A 12074-nucleotide genomic window follows, 5' to 3' on the forward strand; every position below is an offset into this window, starting at 1 on the left:
TCCCCGCCCGCGGCTGGCCAAAGCGTGTCCCGCCGCCGCCTCAGCCTCCCCGCCTTCCCCGCCCTCCGCCGCCGCCCGCGGCCCCGCGCCCACTCCGCGCCCTCCCCGCCCGCCCGCCATGAGCCCGGCCGACGCCAAGCGCGGGGCCAAGCGCCGGAAGAACAAGCGGGGCGGCGGCGGCGGCGGCGGCGGCGGCTCGGGCGGGGGCAACGGCGGCGCGGGCGGCGGCAAGGCCGGCCCGGCGGCGGCGCTGCGCGGCTCCCAGGCCGCGGGCCTGGCGGCCCCAGGCGGCGCGGCGGCGGCGGCGGCGGCCAACGGGCCCCTCGGCGCGGGCGCGGGCGCGGGCGGCGCCGCCCCCGGAGGCTACTTTGAGGTAAGCGGCGGGGGGTGGGGGCGGGGGCGGTAACGGTGCGGGGCCGGGGGCCGGGCGGCTCGCGCCCTGACAGCCTCCCGCGGGGCCGGCGCGGGGGACCGCGGCCCCGGGCTGTGGGAGGCGCCCCGCGCTCGGGGCCGGGCCGCCGCTGCCGCCAGGTGCCGCATCTCCCGGGAGCGCGCGGCGCCCACCTGCGCGGCGCTGTCACGGGCGGGCCGGGGCCACCTCGGCCCGCGCCGGGCCCGTCCTTGAGGTTTACTCGGGTGCGATTCCAGAGCCACTGGGCGTCAGGTGGACGCGAGCGGGGCTCGCCGCGCGTGCCCACCTCCTTCCTCGGCGCCCGGCGCACGGTCATCGCTGAGCGCCTCCTCCAAGTTTTCTTGTGCTCCTCCGGAACGGGCATTTGAAAAAACAGCCCTGGCAGTCCTCGCAGTTGGCGGCCCTGGCGCTTCACCCCCTGCTCTTTGAAAGTGTTTATAGAGGTAATGAGTGGTCTGGTTACTCAGGTATATATTTGAATCGTCATTTTTTTTCTTTCTTCTGTCTTTGAAGACAGTAGCACACACCGCCGCTGCTAGCTGTGGATGGCTGCCACTTTTATTCCGCTCTTGGTCACGACACTTCGCAAGACCCAGGACTGGTTCGCGGGTACGCAGTTGGCGGTCATTTCCACTCGTTCAGTCGGCTGCTGAAAGATAATGGATTTGTTTTTTCCCAGGAGTTTGTGTTGTTATGACTATTTTAAGTGGGTTTGAAGACATTTTGCAGCAGTGAAAACAACCAAAAGCCTCGTAAGGAGTATTTATTTGTGTGCCCGTTTCTGAGACAGAAATTATGCGGGATTGTAAATGTTGTGTTGGAATGATAGGTAGTGAGAACAGATAAGAAATCATTGCATATGGCATGGTTCTCTGGTGCTGAGACTATTGTCTGAATACATAGTAATGTGTGTGGGCTTTAGTTGTAGCTTATAGGGTTTTGAGTGTTCTCTGCAATTGTTGGAACTTTCTTTATATTGTCAGCTTTGTTTTGGGTCACAGCCCTGCATTTCAGTCTCCAGAGCTTGCCATTTTCCAGTACACTGGAGAGCGAAACTGGTGTCGTTCTTAGGATACTGGGTGAGGCTTATTCATTTGCATGGATGGAGTGCAGATTAAGGGCCCTGTTTGCTGCTTCTGGGGTGGGGAGGCAGGGAGGTCTGCTTGAGCAAATTCTTTACAAAAATGTTGGTAGTATTGGCTGCAGCTGCATGTAAAATACACCCATTTTTTTTTATTTAATAAAAACAAATTGGTGGCACAGTAAAAATTCTTAGAGTAGCCTTTCATACCATTGTTCTCGGTTTTAATAATTCTCTTATTTTACATTGTTTAGCTAAAATAGCCTTTCAGTTATTATTCGAATGAACCTTTTCAAACTTGGATAACTGTCTGCCTAGTATTACCTTGACAGGACCGATTATTTTTTGTTAAATTTTAGAATGCACAGTTTTGACTGTGATCCACTATAAGACCTAAACACCTTGAGACTTGTAGTGCTCTGCACACACCCTGCACTCATGCATGTACACACACACTCACACAGGCACACACACTCTCACACATGCACACACTCACACAGGTACACACACTCTCACACGGCAGGGCTTACAAAACGATACTCTCGATATTTTCTGGCATCTTTTGTTTCGCTCAGTTTCATTAACAATAATGGTGGTTGTAATACACAGATTATTTTATTATGTACTGTTGAGTTTTGACCTGCACCTTTGAAAGCATTCTTTTCTACTATACTTTGAAGTTTTCAAGCTGTGTCTTCAGTTTTAAAAGTACTTCAGAAGTGTTTTATTAATAACGCACCAAAGATACTGTTTATGGTAACAGGTGACACCAATCACAGAAGTTCTTCGTGTAATTCTGAAACCTCTGAATTGTTTCCCCTCAGATGGTGAGCTTTTTGGGACACCTTATCTGGGGCAGAACAGGCACCCCAAACAGTGTTGGTCAACGAGTAACGGTAAATGGGTGCTGGCCCTGCATTTCCCAGAAAGGCTTATGGTTCTTGGGGCGCCTCGTTTCCATCTCAGTGGGTTCACCAGGGCAGAAGGTGCCTAGGAGAAGTGAGAGTAGGAGGGCTGTCTGTTCTCAGGAGGGTCTTAGCTCCCTCGCTCAGTGTGCTGGGCACGGCGCTGAGCGTGGACCCAGGACCACCTTCCTGGGAGGTGGCTTTGAGGCGAAGGGAGCCTCCACGTGTCGTTGGATCCTGCAGGGAAATGAGGACTATGGGATAAGTAGGAAACATAACTGAGCTTCTAGAGTCTTCGGCCCATCACTTCTTGGTCTATTGACTAAGCTCAGTGTAGAATCTTCGGCCCATAGCACAACTGTGTACACAAACAAAGCCCAGGGACACAGACTTGCTACGCTCTGTGCCCTGAGGCACAGCCTCACGCTGCCCCGTTTTATAGGCTCCCGGCTTCTTGGGTAGTTGGGAGAATTAAACAGTTGGAGGCTGGAAAGTGGGCACATGGGGTTGTGTTTGATCCTGACCCTTGTTGTCAGGAAGCCGGCCTGGCTGGCTTTACAGCGACTCTGCTGCAGGATGCTATCGATGAAGCTCTCTCTTGTGACGTGATGATGTAAAAATGATGACATGCGTCTTGGACCAGAACTGTTCTAACAGCCAGGTGTGCGGGTCTGCTCTAATGTGATGATAAAGAGTTAGCCCTGTGTGAGAAGTTGGTAGGTGAAGGATATTATGAAAATATCTTGCTTTTTTGCATCTCTATTTTAAAATATAATTTTCATAACATTCATATTGCATTAAGTGAAGAGAGAAGCTTAGAAAATAAAAAAAAGTGTGTGTGAGAATGTCCTGGTGCTCCAGTGGTGAGGACCCCACACTTTCACCGTTGAGGACATGGACTCAATCCCTGGTCAGGGAACTGAATCACAGCATGGATGAAAAAACAAAACATTGAAGAGAACAGTGTTTGTAGTAAGGATCCGATTTTGTAAAGTATCTCTGTGTGTATATATATTTGCATAGGAGAGTCTGATAGGGTTATATACATCAAAATATTTTGTGGTGGAAATTCTGATGGCTTTTTTTTTCCTTTTTGCACATGCCTCAAGCTTTAAGACTTTTCTACAATGAACACTACTTATGGAACAAAAAGGTGAATGATATTTTTACAACCTGATATTGCTGTCATTCTTTCTTTTGCAAATAAAACTAATTTTGGCTTTTCCCTCCCTCTAACAGTTAAACATTCAAGTGTTTACACAAAATAAAAATATTTATACCATCCCAATTCTGTATTTGAATTGGGGTGCAAAATTAGCTCATACACATGTTATTTACCAAAATTTTTGTACTATGGAAATTGAGCCATGACATTAGCTGTTGGGGTATCAATTTACATAAAATGTACACTTATGGAGGGCTCAGATGGGTTTTTAGGGCTATTTTGTAACACTGTTAGAGGTTTATGACAGGAAGTTGTTTGGGGTACAGATCAAGGTACAGTTTTAAACAGTGATACTACATTTTTAAAATCAGAGAACATGGTGTGTAGGGAGCATTTGTATTGATAATAACATAAATCCTTTTTTGTTGCTGAAAAAGTGGTAAGAGGATGTTATTAATGTTTCAGTTCTGTTCAGTCGCTCGTTCATATCCTACTCTTTGTGACCCCGTGGACTGCAGCACGCCGAGCTTCCCTATCCTTCACCAACTCCCGGAGTTTACTCAAACTCATGCCCATTGAGTTGGTGATGCTATCCAACCATCTCATCCTCTGTTCTCCTCCTGCCTTTGATCTTTCCCAGCATCAGGGTCTTTTCCAATGAGTCAGTTCTTTGCATCAGGTGGCCAAAGTATTGGAGTTTCAGCTTCAGCATCAGTCCTTCCAGTGAATATTCAGGACTGATTTCCTTTAGGATGGACTGGTTTGATCTCCTTGCAGTCCAAGGGACTCTCAAGAGTCTTCTCCAACACCACAGTTCAAAAGCATCAATTCTTCAGCGCTCAGCTTTCTTTATAGTCCAACTCTCACATCCATACATGACTACTGGAAAAACCATAGCTTTGACTAGACAGACCTCTGTTGGTAAGGTAATGTCTCTGCTTTTTAATATGCTCTTAGGTTTGTCATAGCTTTTCTTCCAAGGAGAAGGTGTCTTTTAATTTCATGCCTGCAGTCACCATCTGCAGTGATTTGGGAACTCAAGAAAATAATAATTAAAATAATAATGTTTAAGGGCTATCATACAGTGTATCCTCCTAGAGAAGGACATGGCAACCCGCTCCAGTATTCTTGCCTGGAGAATCCTGTGGACAGAACAGCCTGGCGAGCCCCAGTTCGTGGCGTCACAGAGAGTTGGACACGACTGCAACTAACACACAACACATACCGTGTATCCTCTGGTCAGCTGGTGTGGTTGTGGATCTGGGGGCACGCTGGGGTGCACAGCGGCCTTCCCTGCGCCGCAGGAACAGCTGCCATGATGAGGTGATGCTCGCATGACTCTCGGGTTCATTGTTTTCCTGGAGGGGTTCTGGGCTGGGTCTTCATTGCTTTCTTTAGGTGCGGGGAGCAGGGCTCCTCTCTAGTTGAAGTCCATGGGCTTCTCACTGCGGAGGCCTCTCTCGTTGTTGAGTGCTGGCTCTGGGGCGCAGGGGCGTCAGTAGCTGCGGCTCCCAGGCCCTAGATGCAGGCTCGGTCGTTGTGGCACTGGGGCTTCGTTGCTTCGCGGCACGTGGGGTCTTCTTGGATCAGGGATCAAAGCTGTACTGCCTGCGTTGCCGGGCGGATTCTTTGCCAGTGAGTCACCAGGGGAGCCCTGGTTTGCATTGGCTTCAGTGACCTGAGGAAGTAGGTCTGGTAAAGATCTAGAACCTTGTGTGATTCAGCAAAGATTTGCAGTGGGCAAAGCCACAGGGAGTGTCTCTGTGTGCAGTATTCTGTGTGTGCACACCCATGGCACCAGTATTTCGACATAGACAACATGGATAAAAAATATTCCCAGTGCCCTAGAGTGTGCCCACGTTCCCCTCCTCGTCAGCCTTACTGTTCTTGTGTGTTTTGCCTGTTTTTGATTTTCACATAAAAGTGCTCTGTGGTAGGGCTCTTCGGCTCACCAGTTGTATTTGAGTTACATTCCTGTTGTTGATGCAGCAGTTCGTCATTCCTTTTCACGGCATGCAGTTTCCTTTGTGTGACTACCCCACAACTTAACCATCTAACATTGATGGACATTGGGCTTATTTTATTTCATGACTGATACAAATCAGGCTGGTATGCACATTCCAGTACATGTCTTTTGATGGAGAGAGCGCTTCTTTTGGTTGAGTGTAAACCCGAAGTGGTATTGCTCAGTATGCATGTGGCTAGACTTTGGTAGATACCGTTAGAATTTTTCTAAGTGGTTTTATTATATGCTAATTTAAAAAATTAACATGTAGTTATATCTATCTATTTATCTGTCTGTATATTATTAGCTCAGCACAGTTGCTTAGTCGTGTCCCACTCTTTGTGACCCCATGAATTGCAGCACGCCAGGCCTCGCTGTCCATCACCAACTCCCAGAGCTTGCTCAAACTCATGTCCATCGAATCAGTGATGCCATCCAGCCATCTCATCCTCTGTCATCCCCTTCTCCTCCCACCTTCAATCTTACCTAGCATTATGGTCTTTTCCAAGGAGTCCGTTCTTCATATCAAGTGGCCAAAGTATTGGAGTTTCAGCTTCAGCATCAGTCCTTCCAATTATTCAGGTCTGATTTCCTTTAGGATTGACTGGTTGGATTTCTTTGCAGTCCATGGGACTCTCAAGAGTCTTCTCCAACACCACAGTTCAAAAGCATTAATTCTTCGGTGCTCAGCTTTCTTTATAGTCCAACTCTCACATCCATACATGACTACTGGAAAAAGCATAGCTTTGACTAGACGAACCTTTGTTGGCAAAGTAATGTCTCTGCCTTTTAATATGCTGTCTAGGTTGGTCATAGCTTTATTTCAAGGAGCAAACATCTTTTAATTTCGTGGCTGCACTTACCATCTGCACTGATTTTGGAGTCCAAGAAAATAAAGTCTGTCATTGTTTCCATTGTTTTCCCAACTATTTGCCATGAAGTGGTGGGACCAGATGCCATGATCTTAGTTTTCTGAATGTTGAGGTTTAAGCCAACTTTTTCACTCTCCTCTTTCACTTTCATCAAGAGGCTCTTTAGTTCTTCTTCGCTTTCTGCCATAAGGGTGGTGTCATCTGTGTATCTGAGGTTACTGATATCTCTCCCAGCAATCTTGATTCCAGCTTGTGCTTCATCCAGCCTGGCATTTCTCAAGATGTACTCTGCATAAGCAGGGTAACGATATGCAGTCTCGATATACTTCTTTCCCAATTTGGAACCGGTCTGTTTCCATGTCCAGTTCTAACTGATGCTTTTTGACCTGCAAACAGATTTCTCAAGAGGCAGGAAGGTGGTCTGGTATTCCCATCTCTTGAAGAATTTCGCACAGTTTGTTGTGATCCACACAGTCAAGGACTTTGGCATAGTCAGTGAAGAAGTAGATGTTTTTCTGGAATTCTCTTGCTTTTTTGTATGATTCAGTGGATGTTGGCAGTTTGGTTCCTCTGCCTTTTCTGAATCCAACTTTAGCATCGGGAAGTTCTCGGTTCAAGTACTGTTGAAGCCTAGCTTGGAGAGTTTTGAGCATTACTTTGATTAGTGTGTGAAATGAGTGCAGTTGTGCAGTATTGAACATTCTTTGGCACTGCCCTTCCTCGGGATTGGAATGAAAGCATCTTTCCAGGCCACTGCTGAGCTTTCCACATTTGCTGGCACACTGAGCGCAGCACTTGCACAGCATCGTCTTCTAGGATGTGAAACAGCTCAGCTGGATTCCATCACCGCCACTGGCTTTCGTCGTGATGCTTCCTAAGGCCCAGCTGACTTCGCCTTCCAGGATGTGTGGCTCTAGGTGAGTGATCACACCGTCGTGAATATCTGGGTTGTAAAGATCTTTTTTTTTAATAGTTCTTCTGTGTATTGTCACCTCTTCATATCTTATGCTTCTGTTACGTCCGTACCATTTCTTACTGTGCCCATCTTTGCATGAAATGTTCCCTTGGTATCTCTGATTTCTTGAAGAGATCTCTAGTCTTTCCCATTCTATTGTTTTCCTCTATTTCTTTGCATTAATCACTGAGGAAGGCTTTCTTATCTCTTCTATTCTTTGGAACTTTGCATTCAAATGGGTATATCTTTCCTTTTCTCCCTTGCCTTTTGCTTCTTTTCTCAGCTATTTATAAGGCCTCCTCAGACAACCATTTTGCCTTTTTGCATTTGTTTTTTTCTTGGGAGGCTGTCTTGATCACTGCCTCCTGTACAATGTTACGAACCTCCGTCCAGAGTTATTCAGGCACTCTGTCTATCATCTAATCCTTTGAATCTATTTGTCACTTCCACTGTATAATCCTAAGGGATTTGATTTAGGTCGTACCTGAATGGTCTGGTGGTTTTCCCTACTTTCTTCAATTTAAGTCTGAATTTGGCAATAAGGAGTTCATGATCTGAGCCGTAGTCAGCTCCTGGTCTTGTTTTTGCTGACTGTATAGAGCTTCTCCACCTTTGCCTGCAAAGAGTATAATCAGTCTGATTTCGGTATTGACCATCTGGTGATGTCCATGTGTAGAGTCATCTCTTGTGTTGTTGGAAGAGGGTGTTTGCTATGACCAGTGCGTTCTCTTGGCAAAACTCTGTTAGCCTTTGCCCTGCTTCATTTTGTACTTCAAGGCCAAACTTGCCTGTTACTCTAGGTATCTCTTGACTTCCTACTTTTGCATTCCACTCCCCTATGATGATAAGCACTTTTTTGGGGTGTTATTTCTAGAAGGTCTTGTAGGTCTTCATAGAATCATTCAACTTCAGCTTCTTCGATATTAGTGGTTGGGGCATAGACATGGATTACTGTGATATTGAATGATTTGTCTTGGAAACGAAGAAATATCATCCTGTCGTTTTTGAGATTGTGTTCAGGAACTGCATTTCAGACTCCTCTGTTGGCCATGAGGGCTCCTCCGTTTCTTCTCAGGGATTCCTGCCCACAGTAGTAGATGTAGTGGTCATCTGAGTTAAACTCACCCATTCCAGTCTATTTTAGTTCACTGATTCCTAAGATGTTGACGTTCAGTCTTGGCATTTTCTGTTTGACTCCTTCCAACTTACCTTGACCCATGGACGTGACATTCCAGGTTCCTGTGCATTATTGCTGTATCTGCTATATATATAGGGAGACAGAGTGTGTGTGTGTGTGCATAATGGTTTAGTCACAAGTCATGTCCGACTCTTGAGATCCCGTGGACTGTAGGCCACCAGGCTTCTCTGTCCATGGCATTTTCCAGGCAAGAATACTGGAGTGGGTTGACATTTCCTTGTCCAGGAGATCTGCCCCACCCAAGGATCAAACCTGGGTCTCCTGCATTGCAAATGGTCTCTTGCATTGTAGGCAGATTCTTTCTACTGACTGAGCCACCAGGGAAGCCTTCTATATGTGTGTGTGTGTGTTGGGATATACACACATGTGTGTGTGTATACACACATGCAGTTTGGCTTGCGGGATCTCAGGTCCCCAACCAGAGATTGAACCTGGACCATGGCAGTGAAAGCTTGGAACCCTGACCTCTTGACCCCAGAGAGCCTCCCCTCCATGTACAACCTTGCATGTCACCATCAGAGCACAGAGCAGTCTCAGTACCCTGATGGGCTCCCTCCAGCTGTGCCTGCGCAGTCCCTTTCCTCCCGCACCCCAGCTCTGGGTGGGCATGACTTTGTTACTATGGTTTTGTCTTCTTGGGAAGTCATATAGATGGAATCATACAGTCTGTAACTTCTTGAGGCTGGTTCCTTTCACTCAGCTTAGTCACTTTGAGTTTCATGCAGATTTTTGCAGGTATGAGTAGCTTGTTGCTCTTCACTGCCACGTAGTATTCTGTTGTATGGATGGATTGCCGTTATGCATTCTTCTATTGGTGGACATTGGGGTTCTTTCAGTTTTTGATGATAATGAATAGAGCTGCTGTAAAATGTTTGTTTACGAGTTTTTGTATCAAAGTAAATTTTCATTTCTTTAGGGTAACTACCAAGGAACGGGGGCATGGTCAGTGGTGACGTTATAAGAAACTGCCCAGCTGTTTTCAGAGTCGCTGTGCCGTGTCGACTTTCCGAGAGCGACGGCGAGAATTCCGTTGCTCTGCACCCATTCCAGTTCTCAGCACTGTCAGCAGGTGTCGTTTTGTGCTGCGTCGCTTCAGTCGTGTCCGACTCTGTGCGACCCTGTGGACTGTAGCCCACCAGGCTCCTCTGTCCATGGGATTCTCCAGGCAAGAATACTGGAGTGGGTTGCCATGCCCTCCTCAGATGTTATTTTAATCATTAATAAATAGGTGTATAGTGGTGGTGTGATTTAATTTACATTTCCCTAGTGACTACTGTTACTGAACACTTCATTTATTTGTTGTTCTTGTATCCTCTTGGATGGAGTGTTTAAGACTTTGCTTATTTGCTTTATTTTTTTTACTTGTTTTATTTTCTTTCTTTTGACTTCTGAGAATTCTTGATAATCCTTGTTATGAATCTTAGGTCAGATTTGTGATTTGCCAAAAAAGTTTCAGTCTGTAGCTAGTCTTTAAATTCCATCAACTTTTTTTTTTTTTTTGCAAAGAAAAATTAAATTTTGATGAAGTTCAGCTTTCCAGATTTTTCTTTTATAAATCATACTTTTTTGTATCATGTTTAAGAACTGTTTGTTTTATGAAATCTCATAAAGATTTTTTTTTCTGCATTTTCTTCTGCAAATGCCATAGTTTCACATTTAGAGCTGTGATTCGTTTTGAGTTGATTTTGTATCAGGTATCAGATTTGGGTAGGATGGATGTCAGGTTTGTTCCAAACCCATTTGTTGAACCCTTTCTCCATTGAATTGATGTTTCACTTGTGTCAGAAGTAGTTGAGCGCGTTTGTGTGGGTTATTTCTGGACTGCATTCTGTTGCATTGATCTGTGAGTCTGTCTCATGCCCTGTGCCACACTGTCTCAATCACTGTGGGTCTCACAATATTAGTAAGATGATTCGTCCAACTTAAGAATGTTTTTGCTATTTGGTCATTTCACTTTTCCATACATTTTAGAATCAGCTTGTCTGTGTCTACAAATAATTCTACTGGGCTTTGATTAGAGTAGCCTAAATCTATAGGTCAGTTTGGTGGAGAATTGACATGTATACTGTATTGAATCCCCCAGTCTGTGAGCATGGTATGTGGTTCTATTATATTTATTTGGTCATCTTTGATTTTTTTATCATTGAGATAGAATTGACACACAGCACATCTCTGGCCTTTTTTGTCAGTGTTTTGTATTATAGTTTTCAGCATACGTATCCTGTATACATTTTATTAGATTCATAAATGATCAGAGTGGCTTTAAACCTATACATCAGTTTGGTGGAGAATTGACATGAATACTGTGTTGCATCCTCCAGTCTGTGAACATGGTATGCGGTTCTATTTATTTGGTCATCTTTGATTTTTTTAAATTGAGATAGCATTGACATACAGCACATCTTTGATTTTTTTCATCAGTATTTTGTACTGTAGTTTCCAGCATACATATCTTTTACATGTTTTGTTAGATTCATAAAGTATTCCATTTTTTTCAACTTCTGTAAATGGTGTTTTGAAGAATTTCTGTTTCTATTTATTGCTAGTATATAAAAGTTATTAATTTTTGTGTGTTCAACTTTTATCTGTTGATCTTGCTAAAATCATGTATTCTAGGAATTTTTTTGTGGATTTACACTTTTAAAAAATATTTATTTGGCTGCGCTGGGTCTTCTTTGCAGCATGTGGGATCTTCAATCTTTAGTTGTGGACCCCCCTGTGATGGGAGCATGGGGTCTTAGCCACTGGACCACTAGGCAAGTCCCTTGTTGCATCTGCTTTTATAAGATACATGTAAATAGTTTTCTTATATTTTCCTTGCCTGGCTTTGGTATCAGTGTAATGCTGGCCTCATGAAGCAAATTAAGAATTGTTCCCTTCTCTGTTAGTAGTTTGTGCTTTTCAGAGAATTGGTCCATTTCATCTTAATTGTTGAGTTTATGTGTGTAGAATTGTCTGTAGTGTCCCCTTTATCCTTTTAATGTCTGTGAGGGGTCTGTGTTCTCTCTTTGATTCCTGATACTGTCTATTTGTCTTCTCTCTTTTCTGTCAGTCTTTCTAGAGGCTTTTCAAGTTTTTAATCTTTTTAAAGAATCAGCTTTTAGTTTTATTGTTTTTTTCTCTTTTCTTTGTTTTTATTTCATTGATTTAAAAGAAAAGTTTTTGAAAATTTTATTTCTTAACTCTGTCTTATTTCTTGCTTTGAGTTTGTTTTGATTTTTCTTTCTCTAATTCCTTAAAGTAGATGTTTGGATTATTGATTAGAGACTGTTCTTCTTAAAAATACGTATTTTCAAGATAACGTATTTCCTAATATACATACACATGTGCATGCTATGTACTCTGTCTAAGCCATAATTTAGCTTCATCCCACAAATTTTGGTATGTTGTACTTAAGTTTTCCGTCAGTTTAAAATATGTTCTAATCTCCCTTGAATCTTCTTCTTTGGTACTATTTAAAAGTCTGTTGATTATGGTAAAG

The 12074-nt window shown here is 44.5% G+C and overlaps 1 protein-coding gene across 5 annotated transcripts in view; it reads left to right on the top strand.

Moving 5' to 3' along the window:
• The first annotated feature begins 268 nt into the window (after positions 1-268).
• Positions 269-12074, top strand: part of FAM193A (family with sequence similarity 193 member A) — a 152499-nt gene continuing 140693 nt past the window's right edge. For 2 of the 5 annotated variants that reach the window (XM_070462447.1, XM_070462448.1), the window contains exons 1-2: positions 330-373; positions 926-1021. Coding sequence is in view for 1 of the 5 variants with exons in the window: in XM_070462450.1 (XP_070318551.1) it covers positions 3498-3551 (54 nt within the window). In the remaining 4 variants the exon portion in view is untranslated. Of the gene's footprint in view, positions 374-740; positions 856-925; positions 1022-1051; positions 3552-12074 lie in introns of those variants that run through there. The other 3 variants (XM_070462449.1, XM_070462451.1, XM_070462450.1) reach the window with 3 other exon arrangements.

The sequence above is a fragment of the Odocoileus virginianus genome, unplaced genomic scaffold, assembly GCF_023699985.2.
Source record: "Odocoileus virginianus isolate 20LAN1187 ecotype Illinois unplaced genomic scaffold, Ovbor_1.2 Unplaced_Scaffold_5, whole genome shotgun sequence".
Classification (NCBI taxonomy): Eukaryota; Metazoa; Chordata; class Mammalia; order Artiodactyla; family Cervidae; genus Odocoileus; species Odocoileus virginianus.